The sequence below is a fragment of the Buteo buteo genome, chromosome 12 (assembly GCF_964188355.1).
Source record: "Buteo buteo chromosome 12, bButBut1.hap1.1, whole genome shotgun sequence".
In the NCBI taxonomy this organism is placed as follows: domain Eukaryota; kingdom Metazoa; phylum Chordata; class Aves; order Accipitriformes; family Accipitridae; genus Buteo; species Buteo buteo.
In genome coordinates this window covers 38,098,625-38,121,061 of record NC_134182.1, presented here as the reverse complement: position 1 = coordinate 38,121,061, position 22,437 = coordinate 38,098,625, and the positions used below count along the sequence as shown (strand labels likewise).

At 61.5% G+C, this 22,437-nt stretch overlaps 3 protein-coding genes across 9 annotated transcripts; 1 reads left to right on the top strand and 2 right to left on the bottom strand.

Moving 5' to 3' along the window:
• Window positions 1-243: 243 nt before the first annotated feature.
• On the bottom strand, window positions 244-9,990 carry LOC142038233 (G protein-coupled receptor kinase 5-like). Of its 5 annotated transcripts, none has more exons than XM_075043473.1 (16): window positions 9,809-9,990; window positions 4,808-4,903; window positions 4,565-4,677; window positions 3,595-3,672; window positions 3,226-3,326; window positions 3,059-3,151; window positions 2,905-2,968; window positions 2,687-2,827; window positions 2,414-2,604; window positions 2,295-2,332; window positions 2,041-2,130; window positions 1,738-1,946; window positions 1,516-1,653; window positions 1,290-1,427; window positions 1,072-1,156; window positions 244-968 (listed from the first exon to the last, which is right to left on the bottom strand). In XM_075043473.1, exons 1-16 carry the CDS (start codon window positions 9,858-9,860, stop codon window positions 493-495), a joined length of 2,103 nt encoding a protein of 700 aa, XP_074899574.1. In that variant the 5' UTR covers window positions 9,861-9,990; the 3' UTR covers window positions 244-492. The 5 variants fall into 5 exon arrangements, with proteins under 5 accessions (XP_074899574.1, XP_074899577.1, XP_074899576.1 ...); XM_075043477.1 differs by having other exon boundaries at window positions 715-968; window positions 1,072-1,203; window positions 9,809-9,988; XM_075043476.1 differs by lacking the exons at window positions 4,565-4,677; window positions 4,808-4,903; window positions 9,809-9,990 and adding an exon at window positions 4,452-4,554.
• A 1,414-nt stretch (window positions 9,991-11,404) lies between these two features.
• LSM1 (LSM1 homolog, mRNA degradation associated) lies at window positions 11,405-14,832 on the bottom strand. The gene is made up of 4 exons (XM_075043472.1): window positions 14,689-14,832; window positions 14,282-14,350; window positions 13,166-13,281; window positions 11,405-11,911 (listed from the first exon to the last, which is right to left on the bottom strand). Exons 1-4 carry the CDS (start codon window positions 14,732-14,734, stop codon window positions 11,741-11,743), a joined length of 402 nt encoding a protein of 133 aa, XP_074899573.1. The 5' UTR covers window positions 14,735-14,832; the 3' UTR covers window positions 11,405-11,740.
• A 94-nt stretch (window positions 14,833-14,926) lies between these two features.
• On the top strand, window positions 14,927-20,492 carry BAG4 (BAG cochaperone 4). Of its 3 annotated transcripts, none has more exons than XM_075043464.1 (4): window positions 14,927-15,043; window positions 17,005-17,265; window positions 17,629-17,871; window positions 18,965-20,492. In XM_075043464.1, the coding sequence occupies exons 1-4, from the start codon at window positions 14,969-14,971 to the stop codon at window positions 19,466-19,468; spliced, it is 1,083 nt and encodes a 360-aa protein (XP_074899565.1). In that variant the 5' UTR covers window positions 14,927-14,968; the 3' UTR covers window positions 19,469-20,492. The 3 variants fall into 3 exon arrangements, with proteins under 3 accessions (XP_074899565.1, XP_074899567.1, XP_074899566.1); XM_075043466.1 differs by lacking the exon at window positions 14,927-15,043 and adding an exon at window positions 15,071-16,621; XM_075043465.1 differs by lacking the exon at window positions 14,927-15,043 and adding an exon at window positions 15,071-16,631.
• The last annotated feature ends 1,945 nt before the right edge of the window (window positions 20,493-22,437 follow it).

The window sequence follows — 22,437 nt, the reverse complement described above, 5'->3', positions numbered from 1 at the left end:
GCACGTCCACACATGCTGTCCCTTGCACACTCTACCCCACGTGCGTCGCCTGCCCCTCGCACGCCCACACGTGCTCGCTGCCCCTCGCGCACCCAGCCCCACGGGTGCTGTGCCCTTGTGCACCCCGCCAGTCCTAGGCAAGGCTGGGGCACCCCGAGGCTGCCCTGAGCTGTCCCGTGAGGATGGAAGGAGCCCCCCACCCCCTGCCCACCCCCAGTTCAGCCACGTTCGAGAAAACTCCCTCGTCTGAGCCCGTTTCACACGTTGTGATGGCCGGAGCAGGAGGGGGGAGGCTGTGTTTCCCCTAAAGAGAGGGGGGGCTCTGTCGGGGTGACCCCATCCCTCCTGCTGCAGCATAGCCGGGGGGAGCCGGGGGTGTCCCCCCCACTCCAAGGCTGCCTTTGTTTCTATTTGGAGAGCACAGATAAACTCGCAGCCCCCCCCCCCGTGCCCGCAGAAGTCAGGCACTGAGCCAGCGATAAGATAAAGGGCTCAAACGCAGCAAAAATAGGTCCCTGCTCTGGCCCCTTCCCCTGGCAGTGACTGGTGGGGGCTGGTCCTGCAGCGGGAGCCCCCAAGAACAGGCTGGATGCGCTGCAGGGCTGGGGGAAAGGGGGCCGGGAAGCTGCCAGGGTTGGGGTCGGGCAGATTCTGTTCCCGCCCCGTTGCCCCTCCATCACCCCCTGCCCGTGCCCGCAGCCCGCATCCATCTGCGCCAGCATCCCGCCTCGCCTCTGCGAGCATCCCCGGAGATCCCGGCCCCAGCACTGGTCCGAGATAACCCTGAGAGGGCCTGGAGGGGGGGGGCTGGGGGCTGCCTGGCCCCGGTGGCTCCCCTGGGATGGTAAGAGGGGTCAGGATGGTGCTGGTGCCGTGGTTCGGCAGGCAGAGTTGGCCGCGGGAGGGTGCGAGTTCACAGCGGCCGGGTAGGAGGGGTGGATGGTGGTGCCGATGGTGTAGTCGGCTGGCTGCGAGGGACAGACAGACAGATGGCAAGCAGTGAGCCAGGGGGGTTTTGGGGAGACCCCAGGGCAACCCTCGTCCAAAAATACCCCCCGCCCCGTCTCTTACGTGGCGTCGGAAAAGCCTCTGCAGAAGGCTGCGCTTGGGGGGCTCGGGCAGCTGCCTCCAGTCCAGGTCGGGGGAGCGGGTCCCGCTGGGTCCGAACACATTGAGGTCCTTGAAGCACTCGGTCTCGATCATCTGGGGGGGTCGGGTCACCGTGGGGGCAGGCACAGGCAGCCCCGCAGCAGGGTGAACCCCCCCGCCATGCCCCGTACCCCCGTTACCTCATTCTGCCAGGGGATGGAGACGCTGCCGGTGGCAAACTTGGCGTAGAAATCGTTGTCGGTCTGGTCCAGGTTGACGCCCTTCACCGTCGAGAACTGCTCGATGTCCAGCACGTCCTTGCAATAAACCGCCCGGGGCTGCGGGAGCCGGAGAGCTGTCAGCAGGGGGGGAGCAGGGCTCGCCCCCCCCGCTTCAGTGGGTGCCCACCCCTGCCCTGCCCCTTACGTCTGGCACGAAGGAGGGCGTCATGATGCCGGCCTCCAGGCGCTTGAAGTTGATGGTCCTGAAGAAGGGATGCCGCTTCACCTCGGCCGCCCCGTCGGCCCCGCAGCCCAACCGCTGCTTGGGGTCCTTGGCCAGGAGCTGGGGAGGGGGACGGGTGGTCACGGCGGGAGGACGGAGCCCACCCCAGCCCCCGCCGTGGGGACCAGCAGGTCCCCAGCTCACCAGCTTGCAGATGGCCTGAGCGTCCTCGCTGAATTTGTCCGAGTACAGCTCCTGGTCCTCCTGCACCCGCTTCTCCACCTCCTCCCGCTTCACCCGCTCCTTGCGGGCACGGAAGGGCGACTGCCCCTCGATCATCTCGTACACCAGGCAGCCCAGACCCCACCAGTCGGGGCTGAAGGCGTAGCGCTCGTTGTTGATCACCTCCGGGGCTGCGAGACACGGTCCCAAACCCATCAGCGGCCAGGCACGCCAGCAGCACGGGGACCCCCGGGCCAGCCCAGCCGGCGCAGCCCCCACGCTCACCCATGTAGCCGACGGTGCCCACGCGGCCGCGGATGGTCTCGCCCTCAGGGATCTTGATAGCCAGCCCCAGGTCGGAGATCCTGATGTGACCTGGGGCAGGAAGGGGGTTGAGGGCAGCACCCCAGGGAAGGGCCACCCCACATCTCTGCACGTCCTCCCCAAAACACAGCCAGAGACCCCCCAGGAGGCACACAGAGACCCATCCCCAAAGCCAAGAGCATGGGCAGAGCCAGACCCAGCAGCTCCCTCCTCACCATCATCGTCCAGCAGGATGTTCTCCGGCTTCAGATCCCTGCAGGGACAAGACGGATGGCTCAGCACAGAGCAGTCCTGTCCGGCCACCCCACCGGCCCCATGCCTACGTCCCGCTCACCGGTAGACGATGCCCTCCTGGTGCAGGTGCTGGAGCCCGCAGCAGATCTCCGCCGCGTAGAAGACCACGCGCTCGTCCTCGAAGCCGGGGTTGCCCATGTTGTAGATGTGGAACTTGAGGTCGCCGCCGTTCATGATGGTCAGCACCAGGCAGAGCGCGTCCTTCGTCTCGTAGGCGTACGCCAGGCTCACCTGCGCGCCCACCCCGGCCGTCAGCACCGGCCCCGGCCCCCCCCCCAGCTCCTCGGCCCCCCCAGGAGAGAGCGACACGCACCACGAACCGGCTGTTGACTTTCTCCAGGATCTGCTTCTCGTTCAGGGCCATCGCCTCCCCTTTCCGCTTCTTGATCCGCTTCTTCTCCAGCTTCTTGCAGGCGTACATCTTCCCCGTGGCCCGCACTTGGCAGGCGCACACCTGGGGGGGGGGGACAGCGGTGGGGTGAGCCCCCACCAGCCCATCATCACCCCCCACACCTCCCCCCATGGCCGTACCTCTCCGAAACCACCCTTGCCCAGGATCCGGTACTGCCGAAACGTGTCCTTGGTGACCGACTGCCTGAAACGCACAGCCCCGGGCACATCAGCCCTGCCGCCCCCCCGGACACCCCCCAAGACCCCTCGGACCCCCCCAGACCTTCCCGCTCACCTCTCCAGGTACTTCCACTGCAGGAACCGGTCAAAATACATGCTGTCCCGGTAGTCGGCGAAGGGGTCCCCGCTCAGGTACTCATGCAGGGGGCTGTGGGGGGAGAGGGGATGGTCGGCATTGCCCGCAGCCCCCCCCAGACGCCCGTCCCCGGGCAGGGCACTCACCGCAGGCAGCTGCTGAAGAGGTCCTTGCAGGGGCTCTTCTGCAGGTCCTGCAGGCACCGGCTGGCGTGGGGCTGGCCGACCTCGGGCAGGAAATCTGGGGACTGCCGAGGGGAGCAATGGATGCACACCCACACCCCAGGGTGCAGCGCTCCTGCATCCCACCCGCGATCCCGGCTGGGCGATGGGTGCCACCGGGATGCCCGGAAAGTGGGGACGTGGCTCTGTGGCCAGCAAGGGACCCCCTGCCGCTGCCACTGCTCCCATCCCATCCTCATCCCGTCCTGCTCTGGCTGTCTGGGCTGGAACCACTGCTCCCATCCCATCCTCATCCCTGGCTGTCTGGGGTGGAAAAGCCCCCCAAGGACCCACCTCCTGCTTGAGGAACCGGCGGATGATCTCTTCCCCCATCTCCTTCCGCTTCTCATCCGGGGAGAGCTCGTAGTCCGCCTGGGATGCCCAGGGAAAGGAGGATGCTGCAGACAGCGGCACCGGGCATGGCTCTGCCCTGTGCCCCCCACCGAGCCCCCAGCCTCCCCAAACGAGGTACGCCTGCCCCGGCCGTGGGGTGAGGGAGCTGTCTGCACCCATGCTACAGGCAGCTGCCTGTACTGGGGGCTCACGGCGGTGCTGGCAGCCTTAGGGGGTCCCCCCACTGCTGCCCACAGCAGGGAAAGGAGCGGGGCAGGGGAGCAGGCTGCCAGACCCAGGCCCGCTGCAGCCCAGGCAGCTCTACTTATTCAAAAGGGGGAAGAAAACGTCCTGCAAGAGCTCTAAGAGCCGGCACAAGCAGGGGCCGTTTTACAGGCACGTGTTTCCCATTAGCAGCCCCCATAGCTGTCAGGTCTCTGCACACCGGGGAGGCTCCGGCTGCTCCCCCCGAGGCCCCCGGCCCCCCTGGAAAACCAACCCCGCCGTGCAGGGTACGCACCCGCTGCTGACACAAACCGTGCAGTAATGGGAAACACGGATCATTTTAGGAGGCTCTTGTTTCCCATTCGCCAGCATCTGAAATCTCCCGGCACCGGGCGAAACCTCCCAGCAGGCGTGGATGGGTTCTCCGGCAGCTTTCTGAGCTTGCAGGGACAGAGAGCTCCCTTCCTCTGGCACGACCCAGAGAGAAACCCACAGCGCACTGGGATGGGGTGGTCTCTGCCTTCCCTGCAGCCCCCCCCACCCCGCCGGGTACCTCTCTCCCCAGCCACTACCCTGGGGCTCACGCTGCAAACCTGCCACGGGACTCGGCAAAACCCCGACCAGCCCCATCCCGGGGAAAACGCCTCTGCGTGTCACCCGTCCCCGAGCAGAGCCGGTAGGGTGGCATCCCGCGGGGGTCCCTCACCACGGCGTCCAGGAAGCGGATACAGCGCAGGAGCTCCGGCCGCGTCTCGCAAAACTGCCGGAAGAGCAGGCGGCCGATGGGCTGCTTCTGGCACAGGCTGCCGTAATCCTGCTCTGCAAGGGGAAGGCGGGATGTGCCGCGGGATGTGCCACGCACCGTGCCGAGCACGTGCCACCGGCGCGGCCACGACCCGGTGCCCCGTCGGGACCCGTCAGCCGGTTGTCGGTGCCCTCCCCGGCTCACCCAGGCCCTTTCGCAGCTCGTCGCACTGGCTGATGTGCGGGAACCGGAGGATCTCCCTCCACTTCTTGCTCCTGCCTTTCCGCTTGCCGCCACCTCCTGCAGCCGGGGGGGGGGACACACAGGGAAAAGAGGTCACGCTGGTAGGATGGGCATCGCTGCCCCAGCCCGGCCGGCGATGGGGGGGAACGGGGCAACAGAGCCCCTGCCCCGTCCTGCAGAGCCACCTGGTTTGGGGTTTCCCCCCATCCCACCACTGCTGGTCCCCAAAACCCATCGCTCACGCACGTACCCGCACCCCGCCAGCACCGGGGCTTTGGGCAACTCTAAAGCCACGTGGGAAAACAGACCCTCAGCCCTGGAGAGGGCTCTGACCCCCAAAGGGACCCTCACCCCAAACAGCCAAGGGGATCCCCGCCCGGTCAGAGCCCCCAGCCCCGCTCCAGGGGACAGGAACGGGATCCCCCTCGGCATCGCCCGGCGCCAGGGGAGGCCGAGCCTGGCGGGCGCAGGCTTCCTCCCCGAACAATGCTGCGGCCCCGCGTCGCACCGTCCCGTAAACATCTGGTTTCCTTATCTCCCCGCCGAGCAACTTGTCCAGCACGGGGGGCTGCAGCAGCCCGGCCTCTGCCTCCTTTGGGACGGGGACCCCGCGGGGACGAGGAGGGGGCAGAAGGATGAGCCCCCATCCCTAGCGGCGGCCGCTCTTGCCCGGGCTCACGGGCGGATGCTTGGCGCATGAAGTCATCCCTGCAGGGACCTGACATCAGCGCGGCTCCGAGCTGGTGGCCGGCCAGCACCGCCTGCCGCCGGCCCCGGTGACGCCGAGGCGAGCCCGCTGGACGCCACGGTGCTGGACGCCACGGTGCTGGGCTCCGGCGGGGCCGGCGTTTCAGCCGGGCAGAGCTTCCTGCCGTCGTCGGCTCGCTTCCTCCGGCAGGAATTGCCCCGCGCCAGCCAGCGGAGCAGCCTCGGCGGCGAGAGGGCGCGGGTCCCCGGGCACCCTGCTCACCCCGACACTGGCAGCACGGGGTGCTGAGCGCTCGGCGCCCGAGGAAGAGGAGCAGCCGCTCCCCTCGCCCCGCGGTGCCCAGGCTGGAGCCCCCCGGGTGGCTGGCAAAGGGGTGATGCCCAGGCAAGGACCCTCTGCCCGCCCCAGGAGCCATCTGACCGACCTCACGGGGATGCTCAGAGGCCGGGGTTTCGTGGCGGGGCTCAGCAGCACGCTGCCCATGCGGTTCCCTCCCTGCCTCTTCCACAGACCCTGCAGGTATCAGCCCTGGGCACCCCGCGCCGCCCAACGTTTTACGGCGCTCCTTCCAAATTTCAACTTGTTTGCTGAGACAAGAAAAATGAATTAACGTTCATCACCCGCATCCCAACGCATCTTCCCCGGCGGAGCCCCGGGGACGTGTTCTCGGCCAGGCTCTGCCAGAGCTCGCTGCGGGCTGGGATGGTGCCACTGGGGAAAGGCTGGGGGCCGGCTGGGAAGGAGGGGAGCTGAGCACACGGGGAGGTTCAAGTCAGAAGTGTTTTGCGTCCACACAGGCTCCTGCTGCAGCATCCTCCTTCCCTGGTCTGGTTCCCCCTATGCCAGGCACGGCACAGCCAGGATGAGCAGGGAAGAGCATCATATCCCCAGTGCATCCCTGGGTGAAATTGCACCAAAACCAACCCGCGGCAGAGCCACCCCAGCTCCCACTGAGGGCAAAGTGGGAGTGGGGCTCGGAGTGGGACCTGCTTCTCCACCCGTAGTGTGCTCAGGCAAAGCAAAAACCATCCCGTTCCTCCCCAGCTGGTCACCGCAGCGAGGGAAGCAGAGACACGGGTCCCACCAGGACATGGAGCTAAAGCCTGCGCGAGACCCAAAGACCTCAAAGTAAAGAGGGAGAAAAAAATCTATACGATCCTTCTGCTGAGCTAGCACAAACCCCCCGGGCAGGCGGCAGCCCTGGCAAGTGCTCAGTCTGCTCCTGCCGCACACGGCTGCTCCCGGGGGTTTCAGGTCCCCCTTCTCATCCCAGAGCATCAGGCTGCACCCCACAGCCCTGGACCTGTGAAGTGGGCCCCCCCCCCATGCCATGGCAGCCCAGGTGGCTTTCCACACCGGCCGAAAAAGGAGACGCGGTTGCCATCTCCACTGCAGGCAGGGCACCCATGGGGAGGTGCAGGCACCGAGCCCCAAGCCCAGCGCGCCGTGGGGCAGGACCACCCCAGCCCACGTCCCCCACTGCCGCCCGCAGCCCCCCTGCGGAAGCGACCCTGCCCAGGATCCCAGCAGGGGACGGAGCCGCACGAAGGGCTGGCAGCCCTTCCCAGCCTGGCACGGGGTTGCAGGCAGGGCAGGGGGGCCCCGACACAGTCACCCCCTGGCCAGCACGAACCCCTTGGTGATGGACAGCAGAGCACCCGTGGGGACATCCCGGAGATGTCCAGCCCCTCTCCTACAGCATCTTCTGCAGGGTCAGGGCAGCCGGGAAAGAGGACATGTAGGGGAGCAGCCAGGAGCGGTGCTGGGGCATCCCACCGCTGCCTGTTCCCTGCCTGTACAAACGAGAGCCAGTCACCTGCCAGGCAGCGGGACACAGCAGGAAAATGAGAAAATCAGAGCTCGCTTCAGCCCTGCTCCCCCCGCAGTGAACCGTGCCGGGAAATCCTGTGAGGATGCCACCGAACTGACCGCGGCAACCAGAAAAGCTGCTGAAAGCAAAACAAGACCGTTCCTCAGCGGAAAGGAGCCAACGTACCAAATGGCACGGCATGCGCGGGGAGGTGCACTACACCAACACAGCTGCTGGCAGCAAAAGCCCCATGGCAGGCAGGAGCGTGTCCCCCCCCCCCAGGCCCCCCCATCACCAGCTGGTGCACAGTGAGACAGCATCGATGCCCGGCGAGGTGTGGACCCGGTTGCCCCCGCCCCGGTGAGCCATAAAGCCTTACTCACCGCCTGTTATCTCCTCTGCGCCCGCATGCTCCCGGGTTTTTATCCCGGGCACTTCCGCAGGCGGACAAGCCCTTTCGGCTCCCTGAGCTTTAGGAGCCCTCGGGGACGTCAGTTCTCCCTCGAAAGCTCCAGCGGCCCCAGCAGAGAGCGGAACACGAAGCCCAGGGAGTCCGGCCGGCCAGAGACCCCTGCAGCCCTCGTGGGGCCGGGTGGGGGGAAAAGCCCCCCCCCCAGACCACCTTTTGTGGGGCAAAGCCCCCGGGTTTGCAGCAGGAAGGGTCACGAGGCCAAAGCGAGGGGTCCTGCAGCACAGCAAGGCCCTTCCGAGGGGCGCAGCGGGTGGCAGCAGCTTGGGGAGCCCCTCAAGCCACGGAGACCCCGAACCCACAGCCCAGCCCACCCACACCGGTGGGTGCTGGCACCCACACGCGCCGCGTCCGAACGCTGGGTCTGACGCTGCCTGCGGTACGGGACCGCTGCTGCCGGCACCCCAAAAAAGCACCAGGGGCGCGGGGCCACCTGCCCAGGCCGAGCCCCCCCAGCACACCCCGAGGATGGAAGAATTTGGCCAAATGCAATTACAGGCGGCAGCGACGGCTGCTCCGGGGTGCCGGGGCTGGACCTCGCCGAGCCCCCCACGCCTTCCAGCACCAGGCCAGCCCACGACCCCCAAGTGTGGGGACTTCTCAGCCACGGCCGGTGGGGTCTCAGCTTTCCGCTGAGGTGGCTCCGGTCCTCCCCGCGCTGCCCAGGAGGGAAGCAGCTGCCCGGCCAGGACCCAGCCCTCGTCCCGCTCCGCTTCCCGGCTTCCGGCAGCCATCGCACACCGACATTAACCCGTTTGGTGCCCACGGCAGCAGAGCTCCCCTCGCTCCCGAGGCCAAAACCCTCTTCTCCAAGCTCCGGCTCGGACAAGGCTCCAGCTCACGCTGGCGGCCGTCGTGCATCCCGTGGGACAGGAGCGGGGTCCGGCCCCGAGCCAGGAGCATCGGTGCGAATGCCTGGCCAGCTGCTCCGAGCTCCCGTCGCCAAATCTCTCCTGCCTTGGCGAGGGCACCGGCACCTCTCCGGCCCCCGCACATGAGCCATGCCCATGGCGTCTCCAGTGCTGCTGGAAGCAGCTGCGATGGGGGTAAGGAAACCTTTGGAAGACGAGGATTTTAAAAAAAAAATAAACAGGATCACCTCCAAGCCGCCCCGTCCCCCGCCTCGCCTGCGCCGGTGGCTCTGAGGGCCGTTTGCTTTTCGGTCACAAAGGTTTAGCGACGAGGGCGCCGGCTTTCCAAAGGAAACCAAAAGCAAACAAAGGCGCCCGCGTTCCCCCGGGAGCCCGTGCCAAGCCCCGCTTTTGCAGGGGAGCGGTCGCCCGTAGCCTTTCGCCCCCCCAGGCCTCACCCCGGCTCCTGGCAGAGCTCAAACCGGGGCGGCGGCGCCGGCACCACCCCGACTCCGCCGGCGCACCGGCAAGGCCGTGTTTTTCCTGGCAGCGCCCGTTTCGCTCAGGCCTGCACCGAGCCGTCCTGGCACCAGCAAAAGTTTTGCTCGCGCGAGCCCCGTCCACACCAGACACGTCCCGCTGGTGCGGACAGACGGACGGACGGACGAGAGCGGCTCTCGGCCGACCCGGGGTGTTCTCGGCACGCGTGACGCTTGGGGAAACGGCACCTCAATCGCTTTTTAAATTCTCTGCCCCGCGTCCCTGGGTCTGCAGGGTGGGTGGGACGGACGGACGGACCCGTCCCGCAGCACCGGGCACGGCGGCGGGGCAGCCATCCCCTCCCGGGGGGCTCGGTGATGCCAACCGCGATAAACCCACCCAGGCACCCACCAGCCCCGACGGAGGGGTCCCGGGGTGCCCGCGGGGGGGTGGGTGGGGTGATCCTAGCCGAGGGTGCCGGTTGGGAGGTGGGGGGCGGCGGTGCAGAGAGGGTGCGTGGGGAGGGGAACCGGGATGCAGCGTGGGAACGGGGACCGGGATGGGACCGGGATGCAGCGTGGGAACGGGGACCGGGATGCAGCGTGGGAACGGGGACCGGGATGGGACCGGGGGGACGCGGTACCTTCGCGGGCCTTCAGCAGGACGGTGTTGGCCACGATGTTCTCCAGCTCCATGGCGCGGAGCGGAGCGGGGGGGGGCCGGCGGAGCAGCCCCGCCGCCCGCACACCATGCCCGGCGCGGCGCTGCCCCGGCCCGGCGGCGCGGGGCGGTCCGGCCGCCTCCCGCCGCAACCGGCCGCCTCCGGGGGTGCGTCACCGCCGTGACGTCACGGGCCGCCCCCTGGCGTCACGGGCTTATGTAAGGGGCAGCGCCGCGCCCCGCCGCACGGGAGCGCCCACCCCACTTTGGGGCTCCCCCCCCTCCCCGCCATGGGGGTGGCGGCACCGACCCCTGGAGCCCCAGCAGCAGGCTGCAGCAGAGCAGCCTTCCTCCTCCTCCTCCTCTTCCCACCCTGCAGCCCCCAGAAACGAGACCCCAGACCGACAGGGAGGGGAGCCCCGTCCCACCCGCACCGCGGGGCAGCAGAACAACGAAACCAAAAAAGCTGTTTCCTCCCAGCAGAGATTTTTCCAGCTGCAGGAGCCACCATAAAGCCTTTTTTTCCTTTTTTTTTTTTTTTTTTTAGGCAAGAAATTGCATTTCCTTGTTTACGCCTTTTCTACCACCAAACTCACAATATCCCACTTGAGCCTACACGAGTAAACACAACAGGGAAGATGCATTTTCTCCCCAAAAGCGAGAAGCCCACACCGCAGGGTGCAAGGAAACGCATTTCTGGGCTGCCCAGCCGGCGAGGGGGGGGGGCAGCCCTGTCTGTGTCGGCTCTTTGCTTTGCAGGAGGGCTGGAGTCAGCCCTGTTCATAGTTGGTGCACGCACCGGTGAACAGAGCAGGGCTTGTCCCGCAAAGAAATGAGCCACTTTGGAAGAGAAAACCCACTCGTGTGGACCCCCCTTGCCCCAGCACAGGCACTTCCCCAAAGAGTGTTTCACTTTGCAGGGAAATGAACCGAAAGAGGTTTTGCAGGGAAAGCCCGCTCCGCTCGCCACCGAGGTTTGCTCTTCCCTTCCTGCACGCAGGAGGCTCCCACGGCCTGGCAGCTGCCCAAAGCCAACCCAAAACCAACCGCTGCCGCTAACTACCACCGCCACGGCATAAGAAGCCTCCCACCCGCTGCCGTCACCAAACGCCCCGAACAGCATCAGGACAAGCTCAACACGAAGGACTCTCCTACCTGCTCCAGCCGCGCCAGCTCCTCCAGAGCACTGAGGTGAGGAGATGCTGCCAAGGCAGAGGGGCTGCCCGTGCCCCAGGTGCAGCCAGTACCCCAGGTGCAGCAGCTCTTCATCAGTAGGTAATTAATTAGTGGGCTCAGCTGCAGGGGAGCAGCCACAGCCTGGCTGGGGGGAGCTGGGCAGGGGGAGCCAGCAGCCCTTGTTGGGGTACAGGGGTACCCAAGTCCTGCTCCCCATCCCGGAGGGAGGGATCTCGCCATATCCTTAGCTCTTCCTCAGAGCAAGCCCACCCCATGGCAGGACCAAGGGTCCCGTTTCCCCCCTGCACAGCACCCAGCTGGGACAAGAGTTGGCACGAGGGTGGCTGTCCCAAGAGAGGAGAAAGCATCAGGTCCCGAAGACAGGCAAAACCATCATTGTTGAGATCAAGGATTTATTTACATGTCAAGGAAAACTCTCACCCAGAGTCACGTGAGGAGGAAAAAGCAAACAAACCCAAAGGACCAAGCCATTTGCCTCCTGAACGCAAATGCTCGCACTCCCCAGCGCACCTGGCCACCTCACAGGGCAGCCGAATGCCTTCTCTCCTCCTTCTCCGCAAGGAGAAACCAAAGGCATGATATCTTTTTAGTTATCTGCGCCACAGAAAACACAATCTGAAAATAAAAACCACTTTTCCAAAGAGATCTGCCCATGCATGGGTGGACCACGGAGCACCCCTCACTCTGCCACAGAGGAAAGGTCCGAGGGGCAGCACATCTAGTACTCGTCCAGGGTGTCTGCCCGTGGGACGGAGAGGCCACGCTCCTTCAGCGCCTGCACCTTCAGCTTCTCTGATTCCTGCTTGGCCTGCTGCTCCACCCGCTGCTCCTCCAGGATCTCCTCAATAGAGACCTGCTGCAGTGGCGTGTCGCTCTCCTTTTCCAGGTCCTGCAAGAGAAACAGCCCGTTTAGCACCGTAAAGGAGCCGCCGCTGCCGAGACACACAGGTCTGCTCATGGGATGCTCCGGGCACCACTCTGCCCACGGCGCAGCTTGGGGCTGGGCCGATGTCGCCTCTGCCGAGAGCATCTCACCAGCCAGGGCAGGGCTGGTCTGGAGGGGCCAAAAACCAGTGGGGATGGCAAAGGTCTGGGATGGATCTGCACTCGCGTCTCCACCGGGACACTGACAGACGCCCCTCTCGTGTGCTTGGGCTTCAGTGATGCCCGAGCACTTCCCACAAGCACCTGGCCAGGCTCCGTGCTCCTGCTGGGGGGGAGCAGGCATCGCTGCGCACAGACAATGTGCTCCATCGCTCTTGCCAAAGTTGTTGGAGCAGGACGGTTCCCAAGGCGAGCAGCCGAGCCATGGCAGGGTCTGCCTCTCAAGCTCTGGGCTTACTAGCTCAAAGGCAACCCGGGGATTTGGTCCTGTAAACGCTCAGGTCTCCCTGGGTCATGGTCACAGATTTGTGTGTGCAGGACAGTCTCCTCCAGGCCAGCGGTGAGCCTGTGCCCACACGTCTTCCACGAGTCCCATCAAAAGGCGGAGGCGATGCAGAACAGAGGTGTTGGAGGCAGCCCTACAGGTGGGGATGCGGGCAGGGACCCTCGGGACAGCTGGGGACACCCGGGACAGCTGTCCATGGCAGGGGGGCTCCCAGAGAGCAGCCGGGCTGAGCTCAGCCCAAAGGGCTGAAGCAAACAGCAAGCGAGACGGCGCTCGACTGTTCCCAAGCCCATCCCAGACAGTGTCCCCTGGTGCCAAGCCAGCAGGGAGGTGACAGCCCCAAAGGCAGCCACTAATGACACCCTCCAGCAAATGCCACACACAGGCCAGGGCTTCCCCACATCTCCCTCCGCTCGCCAGCCCATGTGTTGCTCTTTACCCCTTACATCATCCCAGAGGAGCTGCAGCTGTGGGACAACACCTCTGCCCCCTGCCCTCGGATACACAGGGACATTTTTCAGGATGGTTCAGCTTGAACCGGCCCCGGGAGGGGCCTCAAATTTCAGCCCCTGCAACAGGACAGTGACTGTATTTCACAGCAGACAGATGGACACCCAGCTCTGGTGTCCGCCTCGGCACTACTGCTTGGAGTCGCATCACCACAAACACACCAGCTCAGTCCCAGACCGCAGCGGAGTCGCTGCCCCGGGCCGGCAGCAGGCAAAGAGCAGGCAGAAGGAGCCGCTTACTTACTATTTCCCCCAGCAGAACAACATTCTCGCCTCTCACAACAAAGATGCCTCGAGGGATGTCCCCATACTTCTTGCCCACGTGGATGCGCTCCACAGTCTGGTGCAACACCAAGTTTGCTGCAGCAGTCAAGAGAGAGAGAGAAAATAATCCATATTTTGCTGCGTTTTCTAGCTATGAAGAATGTCTCATCCCAGCCAGGCAGAAAACCCAGAGCAGCAATGGCACCAGCATTTTCACACTTCTCAGCAGGTCCTCTGAGCCAGATCACCGAAGGCACCGGCCCCTCTCTCTGGCTGAAACGCGGCGGCTGCAGCGACGGACACAGCACCTCAGGAGCAGCGGGGCAGCTCCCGTGCCACAAGGCAGCCTCTGCCCCCCCAGCTCCCACAGCCTGCGCAGGCAGGGCAGTGAGCTCAGACCACCGGGGCCTGAGCCCACCCAAGCACAACATGCCGAAAACAGCAGAGAAAACAATGGCTGTTGGTGCTGGAGGTTCTGGGCAAGGACCAAGACACTTGCTCGTGAGGACAAATATCACCCGCACGTGTCTCAGGCTGTTTCTGCCCAAAAAGGGATGCCAAGGCATCAGTGCTGGACACAATCAGAAGCGGGGGGGAAGCACCCACTTCTGGGAAAATCTCCATGAAGCACCAAGTCCGGGGGGGTACACGCAGGCGGGTGTTTAATCCACAACACAAACACACTCTGAAAATGTGACCTGCAATCACGTCGCTCTGCACACTACTAAACTGATTTCTTGTAATGCTCGTGTTGTTTTTAGCCAAGGAAACGCGCGCTCCTGCACGGGCACGCGGCGGGGTCGTTACCGCAGGCAGCGCGGCTGCTGCACGAAGCGGGGACCACGAAACGAAGAAACTCTCTCACTGAATCCAAACTTCCCCTTTACCGTTAAGTCACCGTTCGGGAAGGGAGCTGCTCTGGTCGGCATGGCCCCGGTGGGCAAGGGAGCATCGCCCAGCTCATGCCAACGGGCACGGCGGGGCTCTCCTCCTCTTCCTCACCAGCCCCTGCATACGGCTGGCACCGGAGCGCATCCAAAACCCGGCCTAAACCTTCGGCACCCCCCCAGCAGCCCCCCCCCCAGCACAGACATACCGAACTGGTCGATGCTGCGCAGGTACCCGATGAGCGTCCGGCCGTCCCGTAGCAGGACCAGGTGCTTCTCTGCGGCAGAGGGGAGAGGGGAAGGGTCAGCCACGGCCACGCGTGGGCATCAGCACGCCCCGTGTCGTGTCGTGCCCCCCCCCATACAGCGTGGGGAAGCCAGTAACGTGCGGGTAACTGCCCCAGCAGCGCCAAGGGGAGCGAGGACGCTTTCTGCTGCAGCCCCACGCGGGACCGGTGCCCACGGCGTGGGAGGAAGCAGGTCCCTGGGGAAAAGCAGGGAGTCCAACCTCCCCTCCCCGGGGGTGACCGGCCGTCCCACGGGAGACGGTACCCTCGGGAAAGGGGGTCCCCAGCTGGCCCGCTCCCGGAGGGGCCCGGCGCCGCGGAGCACTCACTGTCGATGTCCTGGATGAGGCTGGCCGTGCCGGGCATGTAGTTCATGGTGCCGCCGCGCCGCCCCCAGCGGAAGCGCCGCCATGCGCCGGTGCCGCCGCCGCCCCGGAACCGCCCCGCCGGCGGGCGGGGCCCACCCTGCCTCTCCCCTTTTAAGCCGCGCCGGTCGTGCGCGCGGGGCGGCGGCCGATTGGTGGGCGCCGGGCGGGATCTGACCGCCGATTGGTGATTGGGCGGGCGGCGGCGGCCATTGGCGGCGGGACGGGGCGGGGCGGGGCGGCCATGGAGCCCCGCGACCGCGCCGCCGAGCCGGGCCCGCCGTGGCCCCCCGGGTCCCCCCGCCCGCCGGCGGCGCAGGTAACGGCGGTGGGCGGCGGGGGTGGGGGCGCGGGGGTGGAGAGAAGGCGGCCGCCCCGATACCGGCCGTTGAACCGAGCTCACCGGGGCCGGAGCCCGCCCCGGCTCTCCGTCCCCTCGGCCCGCAGAGGGGCCGGGGCTAGAGCCCCGCGGGGCGCGGGCCTTGGCCAGCCCGGGGCCGCCGGTTGCCCGCCCGGGGCCGTCCGGCGGAGGAGGGCTGCAGCCCATGTCCCTGCCCCTCCCCGTTAACGGGAAGCGGAGTTTCCCTCCCTACGGACGGGACCGGGCGGGTTCCGCACCCCCCCCGGGCCGGGCAGCAGTGCGGGGATGGAGCCCGGTGGTACCGGTCAGGTCTGCGCGGCCGGTGCCTGTTCCCCCAAAATGCAGCCGGCCGTGACGGACTGTCCCCATCGTCAGCCCCGTGCCTTAAGTCCAATCGCTTTATTTTTCTTCGCTCTCATCGCTTGATTTCCATCGGCACGATAAATCCGCTCTCCCGTCCCGTGGGGGTTCGGGCAGGTGTTTTAACTGGAGAAAAAATACCTCAAACGACGAACGTGGTGAAGTTTTACCTTCGTATCCAGTTCAAGGTGACATTTCTAGGGCGTGTATTTTAATGAAGAGATCACCGGGGAAATGCCGCCGTCCTCGGCTGGTTTGCTGCTGGGATGACTGGTGAGAGCTGGGCATCACCGGCCAGGATGCATCCCGGTCCCGGCTAACCGGCCCTTCACCGACAGACAGAACTGCTTCTTTCCCGGTGTGAGCATGGGGCTTGAGGATCCGATCCCCACCACGTCCCCCTCTTTCCAGGCACAGCAGACTAAAGGTGCCAGCCGCAGGAGTGGCGGCATTTGTACGACACATCCCACCAGCAGAAAGGAGCCGGCAGCTCACGGTGGAGGGGGGTAAAAAAGCATCGCCGGTCCCGCTGTGCCCCGGTCCCATGACTTGCTCTTCCCGGATCTATTATTTGTTGTTTTTATTGCAGGAATAGCTTTTTTTAGGGGCTGTTGCGCAAATACCGTGTGAAGAGAAGGGCTTTGCTCTTTCCAAAGAGGTTGTCTGCTGTCCCGACATAACTGTGGTTTGTTTTAATCCTATGGGACATGTAGGTTTGATCCGGCTCTTTCATAAACGCCAGCACGCAGGTGATATAATCTCTCCTCCGTGAAACAGCTCACGGGCAAAAAACTGCTTTGCCCAAAGCTACAGGGAGTCATCCGTGCGCTCCTGAAATCCTGACGCTTCATTGTCTCCTCTGTGGTTAGATGGAAGCTCATGTTCAATATACATTGATTACCTGAATGTATTCAGGTAAATTCTCACAAATGTTCTGGATGTACAGACCTTTCATATGACAAGTTCTCAAACCTGACAGCTCTCGCGGCCGCAGCATGACCTGCGGCTCGGTGATCTGAACACCCTGCTCCTCGGGCCCCAGAACTGGTAGATCTCGTCCGCTTGCATCATTTCTGTTTGCATGACTGAAAGAGGAAATTAACTTTCCTGAAGTGTTTTTCATCCACCAGTCAGTGACTACATTGACGTGGCTGAACCTCCTGAGAATTGCTTGCTGTGAGAAATTGTACGCTTGTTTCTGAGCAAAGCTTAGCCGAGGGAAGCATGGTTAATCTTAGCGTATCCCCTCTCTTCCCACCCTCCAGACAAGTCTATCCCCCTATAGTGCCCCTGACACTGCCTGTCTCGCTGAGCGTGCTGCAAGGGCAGTGGGACCAAAGCGTGAGGCAGACAGGCATTTATTGACAGTGGCCAACAGAAAGCCATGTTAGAGCAGGAAAACATAAAACTGGGGCAAATCAGCTTGGGGACAAAGGAACCCCGTAGTTACATGCTGCAGGAAAGGCCAGTCCTCTTTCTCCGGGCTGCTGGTAGGCCAGACCGGAGCCCCTCTGCCCCATGTCTGTGGCCCATCACCTTTTCTCTTCCCTTCTCCCCAGGCCATGGATTCTCCCTATGCAAATGGAGCCTACAGCCCCCCATATCCTCCGGCTCCCGGCGCTGCCCCGCACTACACCGGCCTGCCGCAGACACGGGGGTACTACTGCTCCGCGCCTTCTCGGACCCCCTACCCTGCGGAGTCCACCGGTATGTACCGGCCCTCGTCGCCGGCTCCCCCCTGGAGCTATGCCCCACCAGACTGTCCCACCGAAGGATCCTCGCTCAGGAGGCAGCAGGTTCCTGGCTACTCCCCACCGCAGGTAAGAGGCCGGGCACCGGCCAGAGTAATTTCCAGCCCCGGTGTCGGTGCAGCTGCCGGGCTTGCAGTTCCTGGGGCACAAGAAGTTGTTTTATGGGGCCGCAGCGGAGGGAAAGCCCACAGTGCCTCCTCCGATGGATCCATGGGTCCTAATGGCTCTTGTGCCTTGAGCAGCTTGCCCTGCCTGGTTTTATTCTTAGAAAAACTGGTGGTCACCCTGTTCTCTAGAGACTCCAAGCCTGTGGGCTAGGAAAGCAGGAATTGGGCAGCAAGCCTGATGCTGTGGCTGTTCCCAGGGCTGTCTGGAGGGAGCGGTGCTCAGAGTGACTCCAGGGGTCACACCTGTTCCCCCCTCTTCTTGCAGACCCCAGGAATGCCCATCCCGCAGTATCCGTATGGAGACAGCAATCCAGGGGTCACGGCGCAGGGGCCTCCGCCACAGCCCAGACCCCCAGAGGACACGTGGGCTCCCCCCACTGTCTACGGGGTGCAGCCACGTTACGCGTGGCCGGCTGCTTCGGTGCACGGGAACCCCTTCGTCTCCGAATCGCATCCACCCTGGACTGGCAGCGGAGCTTCTTCCCACCCTCCCGTGTGGGACTCAAAGGTACAGTTGATGCTTCTACAGTGTGTGCTGCCGTCAGACCTCCTAGATTATATGGCTTTCCTCAAAACCTGCCTCTGTCTCCTGGGAATGCCCCTTTCTCCAAGCATAGCTAGTTTAGGTAGAAACAAAGCAGCAGGTATCCAGAGTACTGCCAGCAAAATCTCCTATTTGCATACAGAAGACCAAAGTCCACGGCTGTAATTCCAGAAAGGTACTGGAGATAGCAGCTGTCCCAGGGCAGGTCTTGAAATGGGTCAGACCTCGTCTCGCTTGTCCAACTCTTCTCTCTCAAGCAGTGAACGCTGTCAGAAATCCTCCAGCACAGAGTGTGGGACTAACCTGCATGTCAGTTTGCAGACTCTGGTATAGCAGACTCTAGTATTCCTCTACAAGTCCTTGCTTTGGGCACAGTGATCCTCTACTGAGGAATGTTTTAAGCAAAAAATAAAGGAAATTATGCATTTGGTGGGGCCTGTTCAACTCAGCTTTTCCTGCGTTTGATCAGGAGTCAGATGACTCTCCAGAGGTTTGGTCCCCAGGCATCAGCACTAGCACGTGCAGCAGCAGCCCTGATGGGGGGATTTGGGGATGGGGGCTGCTGTTACCTGGGAACAGCTCAGACATGTGCTACCTGCAGAGAAGTATCTTCTCTGGTATATCCAAATGGGACTGTGCTGAAATCTAGTTAGCATCTCACTATTCACAGGTAGTGAGCATCCAGTGGCTCACGTTGTTTCTTCTAGACATGTGCCTCTTGCTGGGGATCTGCTCTTTAACAGCCAGGGACTGGAGCGTGGGTTTCGTGTTCCTCTTTGGGACTTCTCGCAGAAACCAGGCTGCAGGGACATGATGTGTTACGACATCACAGTGTGTGACAGTCTAGAAAATGCTGCCCAGAACCCTGGTAACGTCACGCCTAACCCGGTCTGCCCTGTCCTCCCAGGCATGCACAACTCCAAGCAGTCATGGTGTCACCTGTCGCCCAATTCCCTCAGCCCTGCCTGCCTGCCTTTTGAGTGCAAGATGAGAGATTAAAACCCTGGCTTTAAGAGAAATGCACTTACTTAGAAATTTTTTCTCCTTCTGACTGTAGGACACTGCTTACAACAAACCTGAGCAAAGTGCAAACCAACACAACTACTATTCTGATGTCAATCACCAGCACTCTGGGACAATGAATGACCACAAGCCAGCCACTCCACTCAATGCCAAGCCATCCCCCTCAAATGCCAAGGTGCAGTACAGCGCACAGCCCCAAATGTATGACACTGCATCTCGGAAGCTTTTGGCTGGGAACCGGGAGGCTGGCTTTAAACCTGGTGACCAGCCTTCAACAAATTCTGCAGCCATCCAGCCAGAGATTCAGAGAATCCTCCACGTTATGGGGGAGGCTGAACAGCTGGGGCAAGAGGTGGATGAATTTGTAGGAAAAAAGACAGATAAATCCTACCGGCTTCTGGAGGAGATGTTGACCAAGCTGCTGTTGGAACTGGATTCCATCGAGACTGGTGGCCAGGACAGTGTTCGGCAGGCCAGGAAAGAGTCCGTCCACAGAATTCAGGCCATACTGGAAAAACTGGAAAGAAAGGGATTGTGAAAGCACATCAGCCACAACACACAGCCTGTTGTTGAGGTTCCAAAGAGTTTTAGTTCTGTTAAATCTCAGCTCTTTCTGCTACGCACTATTGACAATGGAATAGCAATAAGCCCTGAGTTAAAAAAAAAACAAAACGAAACAAAACCACCAAAAAAGAAACCTCAGAAGCCCAGCCCCAACAAATAATTTGGCAGTGGACAAATTAAGAGAGGTCTGAAGCAGCAAACTGAATTGTTTGTTTGTTCCAGGCTTTGGAAAAGCAGAACCACCTGAGGTACTTACGCTGTAGAGTTCTCCGTGGGGGTCCGCATCCTCTTCATCAGCAGGAAGAAAATCACTGTACAAAGTTCCCCAAACCAGGCCCAATCTATAGGTGCCTCCTGCAGCCTCAGCAGTTCTTTAAGCCGGAACACTTGTCAGATGTGGTCACAACGGCACTGCAACGTGCAGCCACAAACCAAGACTCTGGGCTTGTCAGTCACTGCGTGTGTTTTCAGCTTCAGCTTCCTCGCCATAAAAACTTGTGCGTCATCGTGGGGTTTTGTTTGGTTTTAGTGCACTCAAGTAGCAACACTGAAGTGCTGCAGAAAGGGACCACGCTGGCAGCCCATCAACGCAAGCAGATGTCATGTCGTGCTGTTCCTCCTCTGTCATGAAGAGCCAGTCCATGGTGTCCCCCGTGGACACGGGAACACAGCCTGGAAATCTTAGTTCTGCCACTCAAAAGGATAGGTAGAAGCAGAGGAACGATGTCACAGCAGAGCAACTGGAAACGGCAGGATGCTTGGAAATGCTTTCCAGGTCACTTGGGTAAAAATCCACTTTTTAATTGTAATGTCCTTCCACATACTGCAAGTTTTGTATTCCACTGCAAAGGCCATACTTGTGGCACTGTACAGTACAGAGGGGAAGGCAACAGCTCAGCCTACTGTTAACCTTTTGGTTACAACATGTTAAGCGAATCATTACTGTGTGTGATGAGATAATAAACCCTGACAACTTTTAAATGTTATTTTGTAATTAAGACGTCTCAAAGTCTCTTTTCTTTCAAAAGAAGTTGTGGGCAAGGTTGTGTAACTTAGACCTGCCTGTAACCAAAACACCAGCCAGGCTGTCTCAGCAGCTGAGGTTAGGGATAAATGCAGCAAGTTACCTCCAAGAATGCTTGTTTGGGGGGTGCTGGGGTACAGTGGCCCCCATCACCTCCCAAGCAGTGCAGAAGCTCCAGGAGCCTTCAGCCGTGGCTCTAGGGCCGGTGGCCGTGTTTTGGAAGGGATCTTGGCGCGCCTGAGGCTAGGAGTGCCCTGACCCTGCACTCTGCAAGCTGACGGCCAGCTGATGTCCTGAAGGCACCCAGCAGATCCCACATCATTCCCAGACAGGGCTGCATACACGAGACTGACCTTTGCAGCTCGTTGGATGTGTCTGTGATCACATGTGGCGGTCAGCCTGCAAAACCGGCTGTGTCCGAGGTGAGCCAGGAAAGAGCTGAATGTCCTGGGCCGGGTAAATGCTTGGTTGCTATTTTATTTCATCCATCCTCTTGTCGGGCAGAGAGTAGTGGGCCAAGCTATCCATGCTTCGGGTACAGCATGAAATCTGACTTCTGAGGATCAGTGGCTACAGTGGGAGATAAAGCAGATGACAATAAACAGACTGATGCCGTGTTACTATACTGCATACAGAAAGCAATGGCCCAGCCCCAGTGAATGCCACCTTTCTTCCTCTGATAAAGGCAGCAGTGTCAGCAGCATCTCCAGGAATTAATCCGTGCTTTGGGTTTGTTTCTTTTTGTGAAAATACTTGTGGTAGGGATGGTTTCCACACAACCAGCTTTGCTACTGGTGGCTCTTTAAACCCAGAGGAATGAAGAACAGCACTGTAGTGTCTCTACCCCTTTCCTTTTATCTTATGGTTGAAAGTCTTGTTAAAGGCTGCCTCTAATGTCCTGAAATCTTTCCCAAGACACTGCTGTGGGTTCACTGAATTAGCTTGATAGGTTTTTTGAAGGGGAATACAGGCAAGAAAAACAATCAACCACTCCAAAGAAATGCTTGAGGTGGGGGCAGAAAGCTGAGTCCTTGTGCTACAGGATTGCTAGCCGACTCAATTCCAGATTTACTGAGTCCTATTCTTCTGATCCTTTAGCACTTCCCACAAGGTTTGTCTATAAAAGGCTACGAAGGAGATGAAAAAGTAAAGAAGGAATGTAAATACCCAAAGAGACCTAGCTTGTCACTTCCTAGAAAAGAACTGAAAAATCCAGACGGCGCAGCGGGACGAGCTGCTGTGCTTGCAGCATGCGGGTGGCAGCCCAAATCACACTTTGCAATAGGCCAAGGCTGCAGGGGAGGCTGTGCTTTCATGAGGCACAGGGAAGCTTGGAAGGAGGGTACTGGTGATGCAGGAGGGGAGGAACAGCCTCTGCTGCATTTCTCTTTGGTGCTCGGGGCATGACTGAGCTCTGAAACCACCCGTACCTGGCTCGAAGGCACTCCTCTCTGCTGGAGGCAGATGCACATTTGATCCCTGTAACTCATATTTGGGAATAGAGCCAGCCTTGATGAAAAGTCTGACCACCCTACCACACCGCTTTGCTCTCTGGCCATTTCAGGTTCGGCACCAAGTCCAGGCCACAGCCTCACCACATCTGTGCCCTCTAGGGGATTACCAAAGAGATAATTTCTTCCTCTGTTACCACATTTGTTTTTTATTTGGTTGGCACGGCTGTTGAAATAAAGGTTTGGATTCCCTTTGTGCAGGATCTAGCTAAAGTCTGAAATTTGTTGTTGCAAAAGATGGTGTAAGTCATACTTCAGCAGAGAAAGTGAAATCATTCAGCTCGTCAATCAGCGCATATTGACTTCTAGAGCATGGAGAGCTGCTAGAGCTGTAAGGGACAGCTTGCGGTGTAGGCAGTCCTCCTTCACACCCCTCCTAATAGCAGGGTCTCCCCCTGCTTTGCCAAA

Coding starts and splice junctions, on each gene's coding strand:
- LOC142038233 (XM_075043473.1), bottom strand. CDS start 9,860: ATGGAGCTGGAGAACATCGTGGCCAACACCGTCCTGCTGAAGGCCCGC. Junction 2,828..2,904: donor GCAAGGGTGGTTTCGGAGAG/GTACGGCCATGG, acceptor CCCCCCCCCCAG/GTGTGCGCCTGCCAAGTGCG. Junction 1,947..2,040: donor GGGCACCGTCGGCTACATGG/GTGAGCGTGGGG, acceptor CGTGTCTCGCAG/CCCCGGAGGTGATCAACAAC.
- LSM1 (XM_075043472.1), bottom strand. CDS start 14,734: ATGAACTACATGCCCGGCACGGCCAGCCTCATCCAGGACATCGACA. Junction 14,351..14,688: donor CCTCATCCAGGACATCGACA/GTGAGTGCTCCG, acceptor CCTCTGCCGCAG/AGAAGCACCTGGTCCTGCTA. Junction 13,282..14,281: donor GCGCAGCATCGACCAGTTCG/GTATGTCTGTGC, acceptor TGACTGCTGCAG/CAAACTTGGTGTTGCACCAG.
- BAG4 (XM_075043464.1), top strand. CDS start 14,969: ATGGAGCCCCGCGACCGCGCCGCCGAGCCGGGCCCGCCGTGGCCCCCC. Junction 17,266..17,628: donor CTGGCTACTCCCCACCGCAG/GTAAGAGGCCGG, acceptor CTCTTCTTGCAG/ACCCCAGGAATGCCCATCCC. Junction 17,872..18,964: donor CTCCCGTGTGGGACTCAAAG/GTACAGTTGATG, acceptor TTCTGACTGTAG/GACACTGCTTACAACAAACC.